This window comes from Marmota flaviventris, chromosome 14, assembly GCF_047511675.1.
Source record: "Marmota flaviventris isolate mMarFla1 chromosome 14, mMarFla1.hap1, whole genome shotgun sequence".
Taxonomy (NCBI): domain Eukaryota; kingdom Metazoa; phylum Chordata; class Mammalia; order Rodentia; family Sciuridae; genus Marmota; species Marmota flaviventris.
The window spans coordinates 13,927,784-13,941,047 of record NC_092511.1 but is presented as its reverse complement, the minus strand read 5'-3'; the positions used below and the strand labels follow the sequence as shown (position 1 = coordinate 13,941,047).

General features: G+C 52.9%; 1 protein-coding gene across 1 annotated transcript; it reads left to right on the top strand.

Annotated features, from left to right (window-relative positions):
* The first annotated feature begins 1,962 nt into the window (after positions 1-1,962).
* Positions 1,963-8,961, top strand: Osr1 (odd-skipped related transcription factor 1). The gene is made up of 3 exons (XM_027937895.2): positions 1,963-2,230; positions 6,660-7,355; positions 8,054-8,961. Exons 2-3 carry the CDS (start codon positions 6,691-6,693, stop codon positions 8,187-8,189), a joined length of 801 nt encoding a protein of 266 aa, XP_027793696.1. The 5' UTR covers positions 1,963-2,230; positions 6,660-6,690; the 3' UTR covers positions 8,190-8,961.
* The last annotated feature ends 4,303 nt before the right edge of the window (positions 8,962-13,264 follow it).

Genomic DNA, 13,264 nt, shown 5'->3' with positions numbered 1-13,264 from the left:
ACCAAGAGCTCTTTAGGGATCCTACTACTTGGAGCTTTTTAGACGTCCTGAGGCATGTTGGTTGAAGGGCCAGTTTTTGAAGAGAGACACAAGTAGAAATGTGGAGGAAACCCAGGTGAGCATGGAGAAAGTCAGAGCAGGAGATGGTGTATATACATCATGCCACAGGAACTTCCAGTCACTATTCCTAAGTGTCCAAGTGTCCGACAGCCAGAGGTCCTATTGTGTCTATCTCTTTTTGGATATGTTCACTGCTGATATGGAGGTTCCCCAAGCTTTGACTACCTGGGGAGGCTGAGGCTTGTCCATACAAACTCCTTTACCCAAATTTGGAATCAGTGAAGGCCAATAATGCTTTGATTGAATTTTCCTACCAGGTCTTCCCCTGCTCTTAAGTCGTGCTGCCCTGGACTCTCTTGGAAGGGGGTGATCTCAGTTTCCTTTGACTCCAAGGGGCCTCACTCTGGCCAGGATATCACCCCATATTGACAGTTTCTGAGATTCCAGATGCACAGGCAAATTAATGTGGGCCTTTTGCTCCTACACTAACCTGTAGAATGGGATAAAATCCATCTTTTGGGCAAAGATCTGCTCCTCTCATCCTCCTCCTGAACAAACCAAAATTATCAGGGCTGGAGGCTTAGGGATACACAGAAGAATCTCTTCCAACTATGCCTTTGTCCATGACCATCTTTCTAGGTCAAGGATCAAATTCCCACCCATCTCAAGAAAATCAGGCTGGCTTTACAAACCAAAGCTGGACAGGATGAAAGTTACTCTGAAGAGATGCTGTACCAATATGGTAAAGACCCATGGAGGCCAGGATCTGGTCCCAATCTCATGTGGAGAGGGGTCTGCAACAACTCTGGAAGGGAGTGTGGGGTTGTGAGCTATGAATCTGGACCCATCCAAGTCACTATATACAAACACCTCCTCTTGTAGGAGACCCAGGCAAGGTGTTCCAGACAGGTGGCAGATAGGAGGATCAAGGCTGGGGTCAGCTGAAGGTAGCTTCTAGAAGCTAAGCAGTCAAGAGAGTACTGGTACTTCCATAAGGCCTAGGCAGTGAAGACAGAATTTTTCTTCACCAGAGCCTTTTAGATTTCAGATTCCATCTGAACCAGTTCTTTGACAGAGGCCTTGGAGTTGACAACTTCGGAGCTTGGCTTGTATGCCTCTGCAGCTCTCCAAAGTCTCATCCATCCTGAAACAAATGTGTGATTAGAGTGTGCGACTGTGCTTAGAGGAAAATAGCTCCTGATCTCCTTCCCCAATGATCTACCTCTGGTCTTTCTACTGAACTCCTCAGCCCAGGGCCTGGGGTCAGATTTAGGCATTCAGATGTTTCAGCTTGCTGCAGTAGTAATCCTGGCCCACCAGCACCAGGAAGTAGCTAATGCTGCCTGGGTTATCGCCCTGGACTTGAGCACGCTTGGGTCTGCGGGAGCTGCTCCACGCGCGGGGTCTTCCGCCTCCGAAAGCGATTCTGGCAGGAGGGGCAACTCTGTTAGCCTACAAAGCGCTCTGGATCCTAAGCTGCGGGGCCGGCATCGCGGTACACAGAGCTCCTCCCCACCCGGCTCTGCCACCTTCCAGGGCACAAGCTGTGCCCTAGGAGCGCTTGAAGAAACTCGCGGTCCCAGCCGGTTCTCATCTGCTGGGAGCTGTTTCCTGTAGCGCGCCAGGTGTGCCCTTGCGGTCCTAAAAACGCAGAAAGGGTCGTGTGGAACCTGAGAGCAGGGGACGCAGGTTTGGTAGAAGCCGGGCCCGGCGAGCGCAGCTGCCAAAGTTGGCTGCCCGGGTCAGCAAAACTTTGTCTCTCAGTGCGCAGGCGCAAGGCAGGGTTGGGGGGCAGGGGAGGGAGGGGAGGAATCCTGAGGCAAGGGGCGGGGGGGCTGGGGAGGAGGGAGGGTGGTGGATTAAAATAAGTAGGCGGCTCGGTGCTAAGGGATGAGTGAGTCGGAGCTCGGCCTCTCCCCAGCACGTTCCCAGCAGCTTCGGTTCAGAACCAGCGAGGGAACCAGGAGCGAGGCTCACGATCCCCCGGCGGGCCGGACTCCCGGGCTGCTGAGCGCTCCCGCGTGTGGGGCGCTCGGAGTCCCCGCGGCTGGAGAGGGGTCAGGACTCCAAAACATCAGGCGTGTCTGTGGGCTTCAGCTCCTGTGGCTTCCCGGGTCCCGCGCAGCGAGCCCCAGAGACGCGCTCAGCAGCAGGACCACCGCGGAACGAGGTAACTACAGCCCTGGGCTCTGGGGCTCAGCCACCCGAGGGAAGGCAGTACTCCAGGGTTCCTTGTCACAGCGCGGCAGTCCTGCTCCCTCTCCCCGCCTCTGTCCCTGTCTCTCTCTCCGCGTCTCTCCTTGTCGTGAAGGAAGCTCCTCTTGCCAAGCGAAAGCTATAGAACCTTTGTGAAAGTGAGAGCGACTGCAGCCCAGGGTAGGGGGTGCTGACTCAGGGACTTTGCACGCAGGGTCCCGGGCCTCTGACCTCGGGAGAATAAGGGGGCGGGCCTCAGTCATCGCCCCCAATCGCGCTGGGCTACTCGGAATCCGGGTCAAGGTGCCCACGGACTTCGCAAGTCAGTCTGTGGGCCCGCATTAAGAAACCGGAGCAACTTCAGCAGGCACAAACTTTGGCAGGCGCGATCCTAGCTCAGGCTGATCTGCCTTAGTTGATGAAAGGGAAGGAGAGAGTGGATAGCCATCGCCACAGTCCACAACTCCAGGGACAGGTGCACGTCCCAGCCTGGTCGCGCTTTAGTTTGACTTTTACTGAGTTCTGCTCAGGTTCCAGGCCGGCTAGACCCTGGTGCTCACTGCTGCATTTCTGAAGTCAGCTTCGCCCCGGAACTCTGACTTCGGAATACTCTCTATACGGTAGATTTCTCCTTGGGGTTAAGGCCTGGAGCGTAACCCTCGATTGCCCAGGTGCAGTTAGGCATGGACTTTCCCAGGCATGCGGGGCACAGGCTTTCTTCTCAGTTCGAGACCGCATGCCGCAGTAGCATAAACACTGTGGAGGTTCAAGCTGGGGATTGGTAGAAAAGAATTCTTACGCTCCCCTGACTGTCCCCTAATCCAGCTTTCTGGAGAGAAGTGGAAGCCTGAGGAGAGAGGGACGGAATTGAGAAAATGCCTGCTGAACTAATTTGTCCCATGAAATGTCTCTAATAAGAATGAAAACCCACATCCAGTCCTTTTTCAGCAGCCCAGGTAGTAGCAGAGTGGGTCTCCGGAGAACAAATCAGCTTCAAGAGTTTCTTTGTTGCAATAATTCCACAAATTTCACCCGGACTTATTGCTATACCTTGACTCTTAGGAATAGAACCACATGCAAAGCTAGCCCCCCGGGAGGTTCACAGCCTCCTAGGGGAGAGAAGGGCTGGCCGAGATGGGAAGTTACTGGTGTATAGATGGACCTTCCCAGGCTCCTGGAAGTAAATGCAGTTTCATTAAGACCCGAGAGCAGATAGATCCCCCGAAGACGCAACGGGCATTTGAGTGCAGCAGGATGGACGCCTCACCAATAGTTTCGATGGATCTTGTTCCTGGGGAGAATGTAACCGAAGTATCAGGTGTTGGTCAACCTCTCCTTGGGCGTCCGGAAGCCTGTCACCATTCCTGTTGGGGATTCAGTGTGGAGGATGATTATCTTGGGCTGCTGCTGGGCTCCTCCAGGCGCAAGCTCGTGTAGTTCGCTCCATCCTTATTAATGCAAGCAGTTAACTCGCTCACGCTCAATTAGCCCCGAATAAACCACTTTAATAGACTCTGCACACTTCATTAATGCCCTGCTTAGGGCTTGCGGCAGACCTGGAATTGGCGCTCCACCGCGCGAGGTACGCGAGTGCCTGAACTGAGCAGGGACCCGAGCGCGAATTGCCTTTACTGTGCTAGTCGAGACCTTTGCTACCGCTTCTCAAGGCCAGAGGCACCGACTCTTTGTGGAGTAAATGCCTGGCTTCGTGGAGAGGCGTTCGTTTCGCGTTAAAAGATCAAAAGCATTTGCACTGGGGTCTTGGGGTTAGGACAACGAGAGCCGGAGAAGCCGGGTTTCCCGCTCATCCTCTCTGGCTAGGGAAGCAAGGTTGATACTGTGTTTTTCTCGTAGCTGACCGCCTGAAACCAGATCGTGCATCCCGCCCATTCTGGGTACTAGTGTAAGGGAGCCACGTTTCGAACGAATTTCGTCCGCCGGAAAGTCATTGGCGGGAGCCTGGGGAGCCCTGGCCTCGGAATGCTGCTGCAGAAAATAAGAAACTGCCCGGGGAAAATAAATGGAGTGTTGGGGGAAATAAGATTGGGCAGATAGCCCGGAAAGGTTGGCTCCCAAGAGCCATGGTGGCAGCATCCCCCCTCTCTGGCCCCCCACGGAGCCCCAAGACCGCTGGGTCTTTTTTGCTCCTTAAAGGGAGGTGAGGAAAGGCAAGGCGAGGTTGGTGGGGACTCCCACCTGAGCTCCAGGCTTGGGCCGGCGTGCAGCTCCAAGTCCTGCCGCTAAGGCTAAGGCCTCTTGGAGAGGAGCAAGCCCAGGCCTCCCGGTCTCCCGGCGGGCTCCCGATGACTGGAGACAAGGATCTGATTTCTAGTGCCTGGAGGGGAAGAAGAGGTGACAGCAAATCAAAGAGCGCTCATCTTGCCTAAGTCTAGGCAGACCTTTGAAGTTAGCAGTCTTCTCTTCCCACTTCCAATACAAACGGTCCCAGCTTCTCCTTTAGCTCTGTTCTTATTTTGCTTCCTTCTTGTTTCAGAGCTTTGGGATGGACTAGGTTTTTAGGGCATTACTAGCGACAGGAAGCAGTAGAGAAGACCCTTGCAGAAGCTCTACCATGGCCATTGCTGTGGCTTCTGAGGTCTTATTGCTGCAGATATGTGCCTCCTCTACCCTGCAGCTGAATTAATGGCAGTGATCAGACTTGGTTTTCATCCTATGGATAATTTAATTCGTGTAGGCAACTCTCTAGGGGCTCATGGTTTTTAGACACTACCTCTTTCCTTAGAGCCCACCACACAATCAGTGACCCTCCTGTCAGCTTCTAGAGGGAAAGATTTTCTGAAGATTGTCCTCACACCTTCCAAGAACAGACACTGCACATCCCTGCACAAGACCAGAATTTTAAAGCAAAAGGCTGGGACCTTGAACTGGGATTTGAGGGCTGGCCAGGCCTAGGAAAGCTGAGTGTGCTATGCCATAGGGAGCAAGGTGGTGGCCTGCACCTCCCAGGTAAGGACTTTACTCTGGGTTAGAGGAGAGGTCCTAAGAAGAGGAGAAGTGAAAGGGTCCTAGTGACCTGGCTCTGATATTGATTTTTTTTTTTTTTTTTTTTTTTGGAGTAGCTCCCAGTAAGCTGGGAGCCAGGAGTTGAACACCTGGGCTTCTCAAGGATCCCTGCTACTTTTTGGCTCCCCTCCCCCCACCAGGGGATAGAACCTAATTAGGAGTGTTTGGGAGGGGCAAAGATTAAAGGTTTCTTCCCATGCAAGTTGGAGACCCTGACAAAGGAGATCAGGAGATGACAGATCTTGGTCACTTGTGGTTTCTCTCTGGCGTTGCTCAAGCATCCTAACCTTCCAGTTGGAGAGTACAGAGTACAGACCACAGTAATGGAGCCTTACTTCAGTGTTCTTGCCCATATACATACCCACCTGCCGAGGGTTCTTTATATACATAAAATTTGTTAGCTCCAAAGACCCTGCTCCCTTTTCCTCTGAGGGAAAAAAAAAGACATTTGAGTCTCCTGGTATGTGACTGCAGATGTTTAATAGAATAAGTGAATGTGTGGGTCACAGCACCCTCTTTGAAATGAAGGCAACCCCAAGCACTATAATAGGGACTCGGTCTGCAAGGAGTTGCCAAAAGAGAGCTGCCCAAAGTATCACTAGTACTTGTAAGGTAGGGTAGCAAATTGTGGTTCAGTAAAGGAAGGTAACACAGCTTCGGCTTCTGGAAACCAAATCAAAGATCAGTCAGACCTTCATATGCAGAAACTAGGAGATGTGTGCATTTGTCTTTATGTGTATACTTGCTGTTTGTGGAGGCTCTTCGTGGGTATGATATGATTCCCTGTATGTGTTTGCATGTGTTATGGGCTCTGTGTTTTGTGACCAGTGTTGTCCTATAAAACTGACTGTCCCAGTTTATTTTTGCACATTCTTGTCACATCTGCATTAGAACCTGTGGATCTGTGTTTATCTGTTAGTGTGCATTGTCATGTTTATCTGCACCTGAATGTGTAAGTCTGCTTCCAAATTCTGTTATCTTTGCAGGGCCTGGCTTCCTGGATGTAGGTTTTTACGTGCAGTTGCTCTGGGTTTGTGCCTTAGAGACGGTGTTCTGTATGCAGTTGGTCCTTATTTTAAATTAGTTGTATTGCAAAAGACTTAATTTCATACTAGTTTCTCTTATCAAGTGTGTATCTCTGCCAAAGGCCATTTGGAGGGAGCCCTAACACCAGGAAGTTTTTCAAGGAGAGGGCTCTCCTGTACCTTACTTTCCCATCTTCTGTGTGAGGGCAATGGGGGGGGGGTGGGACCTTAAAACTCCCAGCTTCTACACTGTGAGTCAGAGAAAGTGTGGCTGGGCTGGTTTTCAGGAGGAAGGCAACCTACCCTGAACTTTTTTTTTCCTCTCCCCCCCCTTCTTTTTTCCTTTCTTTGCAGATCGAGATTGAGAACCACTGCAACTACCACAATGGGCAGCAAAACTTTGCCAGCCCCGGTGCCCATCCACCCATCCTTGCAGCTCACCAACTACTCTTTCCTCCAGGCAGTGAATGGCCTTCCCACAGTGCCCTCGGACCACCTGCCCAATCTGTATGGTTTCAGTGCTTTGCACGCTGTGCACCTGCACCAGTGGACGCTAGGTTACCCAGCCATGCATTTGCCCCGCTCCTCTTTCTCCAAAGTGCCGGGTGCAGTATCCAGCCTGGTGGACGCGCGCTTCCAGCTGCCGGCCTTCCCTTGGTTCCCTCATGTCATCCAGCCCAAGCCAGAGATCACCGCTGGGGGCAGCGGTCCAGCGCTCAAGACCAAGCCTCGCTTTGATTTCGCCAACCTGGCCCTGGCCGCCACACAAGAAGATCCCACTAAGCTTGCCCGAGGGGAGGGCCCAGGCTCCCCCGCAGGTGGGCTAGGTGCCCTCCTGGATGTGACCAAGCTGTCCCCAGAAAAGAAGCCCACGAGGGGACGCCTGCCTTCCAAGACCAAGAAAGAATTCGTCTGCAAGTTTTGTGGCCGCCACTTCACAAAGTCCTATAACCTACTCATCCATGAGCGGACGCACACGGATGAGCGGCCCTACACCTGTGACATCTGCCACAAAGCCTTCCGGAGGCAAGACCACCTACGAGACCACAGGTGTGGCACTTCGAGAGGCCCTAGAGAGCTTGCTTAGGGTTTCACCTTCCTCCTCCCTACAGACCCCCTGCTGGCTTCAAGCCTATGGATGGGGAATTTCACCTAGGCAGGAAGGGTCAGGATTAGGTTTGGGAGCACCTGTGGAGGAAATGTGGGTATGAATAGGACCTAAGACTAGATTAGAGCTCCAGACTGGCAGTGTTGCTGCTGCCCCCCTTCTCAATCCTCAGAGTTGTCCAATAGTGAAGTTCTTGCAATGATGAACAAAACAACCGAACACTTGAAATGTGCAATAAATAAGCCTGGGAAACTGTTTTTAGTTTTATTTAATTTTAATTATCAACCACATGTACCAGTGGGCAGTCTTGGAGAATGCAGCTCTAGGAATGGTCTGTTAACCAATTCCCTGATGGACCTCTAGGTGAATCAGGCCTTGTAAGGTTGCTGCCTGCCCTTCCTCTTCAGAAAGGCAGATGGTCTGTTTGCCTTGACCTGTTTAAGGAGCAAAGTTGCCCAGGTTCTCTGTCACCTCCTTGCTCTGTCCAGAGTCTGCATTATGCTAGTTGCATACTTGGTACCCCACACTCCTCCCCATCTATAATGCAAGTGCCTTATAAATATAGGAGGGGATCTTGGGACAACTGTTTACAATAACATTGCATCCTTTTGCAAGGATTAATTGTCGTTTCTGTCCTCAGATACATTCACTCCAAAGAGAAGCCTTTCAAATGTCAAGAATGTGGAAAGGGATTCTGCCAGTCCAGGACTCTCGCTGTCCACAAGACGCTACACTCACAGGTGAAGGAGCTCAAAACCTCCAAGATCAAATGCTAAACAGCCTCTGGGCCACCAGGACCCTGGCCACGCTGCCCCCTCCTCCGGAGGAACCCGAAGCTGAAGGCGACTCTGGCGGGCAGTGGGAGGGGCGCTTGGGACTTCCCCCCACCCCAACAATGTCCCCTGGGTCCTCGGCACACGCGGCACTACAGAGTCCTGCCCCGGGCCATGACCCTGACCGCCCGGGCGGCTCCCCCAGGACGCGGCTTAACTTTGGGCCAAAAGGCGGTACTCACGTGGCGGAAGGGAAACTGCATTAAAAACAGAACGAAAGCTCCGTGGAGACGCAGCGGCGCCTCTCCCAGAAGTATTACTTTTTCTATTGTTATTTTATACATTTTCTTTATTTTTTTTTTCTTTGACCATATAAGCTTGTAACTCTTGACTGCGGATAGGAGAGAGGAAAAAAGTTCTGCGCGCCCGCAACTTCTGACTCCTTCTCCAGTCCCCATCCCCACCCTGGGAGCCTGCAAAAGTGTAATCGGTGTATCTGCTTCAGCCGCCCGGCCCCAGGGACCGCGGGGCCCGGAGCGCCGGCTCCCAGCTGCTGCCGCGCAGCCGGCCGAGGGCTCCCGGACTCGGATGGCGGGGCAGGGATCTCGCGCCCGGGGTCGGGAGGAGCCCGGCCGCGGCTCCCTTGCTCCACCGCCGCGTCACAGCGAGCGAGCAGCCGGCCAGGAGCCGGGCGTTGTATTGCGACTGGCACTTTATGCTGACCATCGGTAACGGACATTTATCACTGGAGTTGTTTTTTTTTTTTTTTAACTATTAAATAAACGGTTATTTTACAGGCACTGCAGGACGGGTAATTTCCCTCTTGAACCGCAGGAAACCACTCCTTTCTATGAGAGGATCAGGTTTCTCTGCTTGACTTCAACCTGTCCTACTTCCCTAGCCTCGACGTCTTGGGGTGATGGGGCTGGGGATGGGGGAGAAAACCCGTTTTTAGGGTGTTGGTCTACCTCTGCCCAACTTTATATTTTCTTACTATTCTCCGCTTCGGTGTCAGGGTCGCAGTCTCCACCCTTCACTTCCCAAGAGCGGCGAGTTTAAAAAGAACCGAGTCTGAGGCCGCACATGGCCATGAGAAATCCCAGCATCTCCAAGTGCCAGGGTCGTTTGGTGTTCGCTGAAGGGACAGAATATCAACTTCCCCCTTCACCCCACCCCACCACCAAATAGTAACTTTCCTACTGGCCTCTGGCTTATGCTTTGGAGTGGAAAGACCTGCTTTCACCGAGCTTCAGATGAGTGCTGCCTCCAGTTTCTCTGGGTCCCAGCAGGCGGTCTCCCCAAAGTCACAAAACTACATCCTTCCCTCCTTCCCTTATTTAGGATCGTTCTCTCCCCGCCCCCCGCCCCCCCCCCCCCCAGCTACACAATGGGGTTTATACCCTGTTCGGATCGCGACTCCACACCAGCGAAGATATTCTGCAGTTTTAAAGCGGTCTGAGCAATAGGGAGGGAGGGCGAGCGCCCTTGGAGGCTGGGGGTGTTTAGAAAGAGAAATCCGAGTCTCCCCGCCTCAAGTCGAACCACCCCCAGGACGTCTAGTTTTCCCACAATTAGAGAGAGGGTAGGTCACTCGGAGCTCTCTTGTTCAGAGGCGGGGCGGGGCGCCTGCTTGTACAGCGCCCTGACCGCGGGTGCACGCAGGCGGTGGCGCCCTCGGCCTTCCGCGAGGCAAGAGCTGCCTGATGGGCTTCAGCACTCGCCGCCGCGGCCGCGGAGACCACTGAGTTGCGCTTCCCTGCATCACTTCCCTCCAACAGGGCCCTGCGAACTGAGAAAAGGGCCTGGGCTGCAGGTGGTAAAGTGCTCCCGCCTTTCACCGCCGGCCCCCTCCCCACTTTCTTTGGGAACACTCCCAGGCCCTGTGCGGGATAGAACTCCCTAATCCGGGAACCTAAATTAGTAATGTGGTCCCTGCAAAACCGCACGGAATAGCCCTGCCTTTTTTGTTGTGATCCGCCCCGCCCCCTGCTGGACACGCCTGGAGGGGCGGCCCGTGACTCCAGGCACCCAATGTGTCCTGCCCGCAGCCTAAAATAACTGCCGCAACCCCAGTCCTCTATTCACATAGATACCTGGTGTAGCCCTCAAAACCTTCTGATTGGAGGGCAAGGGCGTTGCCAGGCCAGAACACACCTGTGGGGTCTCCACTATTCGCACAAGAGCTCAATCACTCTTTTACCCGGGTCCACAAGGACTGTCCAAGGATGAACATTCCCTTCCTGAGACTTGGGACCTATTGTGCATGGAGGGAGGGTTAGCCTGTACGTTTTGGGAGTCCAGCGCCGGAGTCAACCAGCACAGGTCATGGGATGCTCTGTGCTTGGTTATGGCTTGAGATAGGGACAACTGCATTGACCACAAAGTTTCTCTTATGCAGGGCCATGGTGGCTCCCAGACAAGTGAGTTGTTAAAGTATATACACACGGAGACACTAAGAACCACCGTGGGCACTTCTGAGAGCATGGGAAAAGGGAGCCCTCTCTTGTGCCTCTTTTCTGGGATAGCATCTTACCCTGCATCCCCCTCCACCCTCAACACTCCTCTTCTCAGGGCCAAAGAGCCTCTGCAGCTAGCCAGGCCTCAGGACATCATAAATGTTTGAAATGGGGAAATTTGCCCTGGGATGTTTTCCTTTCTGGCCCACTTCACCTCTAGCACTATGAAACCTGGTCTTATCCTGGGCCTTACTGTGGAGAAATTTCCAGTATCATATGTGCATCCTCGGAAGAAATGGATTCCCAGGGCAGAAATTTTAGAGGGGTTGGGGAGTGGGGCAGTGTGCTAGCTAGAGATCCCCAGCCTACTCAGAAGTCCTCCTCTGCTTGCTCTACCTAAGGTTGCTATCATCCTCCACCATTTCTCAGAGTAGACCCCTGCAGTGATTCATTGGCTGTGCAAATGCAGTTTAAAGGCAGGCTGTGGCTGGTGGGGGGGGGGGCATCAGACACCTCAGAGGCTACAGTTTCCAGCTGCTGTGGCTGGGGCAGTTTATCCCTGGTATTCCATGTGAGTCCCCAAAACATGCAATACCTGTACTTTGGATAATAATGATCATCACATTCAATGCATTCCACTGTCATATATAAATTAACAAAACAAAACAAAACAAAAAAACATTCAATAGAGCAAGTTGGGTTTTCTTGCCTATGACAACTCTCCATGCTGTGCTCCTAGAAAGACTCCACTCCCCACTACAATAATCTTCTTGCATCCAAATGTCTGTCTGGGCGCCCAGAGGAGATGGGGTGGGTTTTCAGGAGCAAAGAAGCCGGTGGCGCTGGCCAGCTGGGAATCAGCTGGGGCCCATCTTAAAGTTGGCCTGCGGTTTTAATGTGAAGGAGGTGGAGGAGATACACAGCCTTGAAGAATCATCTCCCCAAGGGACATTAGGAGGAGTGATAATCCCTGCGGTCAGCTTGGAGTTCTCTCTGTGAAGAGACCAGGAGCGCCTTGGGTAAAGAACAAGTTTTGGTCCCTTCTTCCAGAATGTAGCTAGGGGTTCGAGGCGCCCTAAGGGAAGTTTTCCCAGGTACCTCCTTCATTGCTTACAGGGGGAAGGGAAAGATGTCCTGGTATGATCTGAGGATCACACTGAGGTCACCTCAGCTCCACTGAAGTGGGACCTGTAATACCTTAAGCCTTTTATTATCTTGTTATCAGGCTCAAAGGCGTCTCTTTCCCAACTTCCAGGGCGCTGTTGGCGCTGTGACGTCACAGCCTCCTCCAGCAGGCACAGTGGCGTCACACAAACCTCTGACTAGAGCGCAAGGGCACATTTCTACAGTGTAACCTATTTACGTAGCATTATGACGTCACATAAGTGTCCTTCCCGGGGCCGCGACATCCAGGCTTCCCAGTCCCGCCCTGAGAATCTTGCTCTCGTAAGAGCCACGAATCGTTTTGTCCCCACCAACAGGATCCGCGGACGTGAAACGCAGACAGGTGCCTTGAGTGAAGGTCGGTGGCCAGCCACGCCCTCCGCTGAATCCAGTGATACAGAGTGGTCTCTACCAGCAACGAGTTTTGGCACCTGTTGAAGTTGCACAGCTGCCCCGCCCACCCGGGCCCCGCCCACCTTAGCCGGAACCCTGCCCTGGGCCGACTCCCCGCCTACAGCGCAAGCTCCGCGCGCAGGCGCAGAAGGAACTCACTGGCCTGTTCGGTGGCTGCAGGAGGAGCTCGGGCTCTGCGGCGGTCCTGGGTAATCGCCTTCGAATTCTACGTTCTGCTTTTAGGGATCCCAAACTCCACGGAGCACTGGTCCAATGCCTGCATCCAGCATCCAGACATTGGTCTATGTGAGCGCCAGAGATGCAGACGGAGGGGGTCGATTTGCGTTAACGCGGGCTGCAAACCCTTGACTTGAGACGGTGGCATCTGCAGTCCCACGCAGCAGTAGTCCGAGGGAAGTCCTTGGGCTGAGCCAGCAGGGAGAGGCGGGGTCTGTCTGTTAGGGTCGCTGAGACACAGGTCTTGGCCCCCCGGCCCCACCGAACACTTGGAGGCACAGCATTGGTCTCCTACCTATTGGATCCGACTTTGTTTAGAACCAAACAGGCCCAATTTGCATCTATTTCGGATGAAAAATGCACGACAGACGTGAAATACTTCGTTGGAATTCAAACTCAGTGGCAGAGGAAAAGTTAGAAGCTGTATTGAGTCTAGGGACCAGGAGACCGAGTTTTTCCTCAAACACAAAAGCTTTTGGGAATGTTCCCCGGTTTTCTTCCTTTAATAATGCTCTTCCTCATTCAGCTGATGTAGAGTCATACACATTCTGTCAATGTGTTCATTACTTGAAACAAAAAGTGCGCTTTGGTGTGTGGTAGAATATCGTAGGCATTTGTGAAACATCATGTAAATATATTATTAGAATGCTTCTCTAAGCATCCTGCAGTACCTGCCGCCTGTGCTGCCTTATAATCCAATCTTCCCCATCTTCACTGTCATAACTCAGGGATCCTGACAAGCGATGAGAATGGGAGAAGGCCACCTGAACTGGTGGTCCTGAAACCTCTGGAAAAACCTTTCCAGTTTTGTGGGGACAAGTGGCTTAA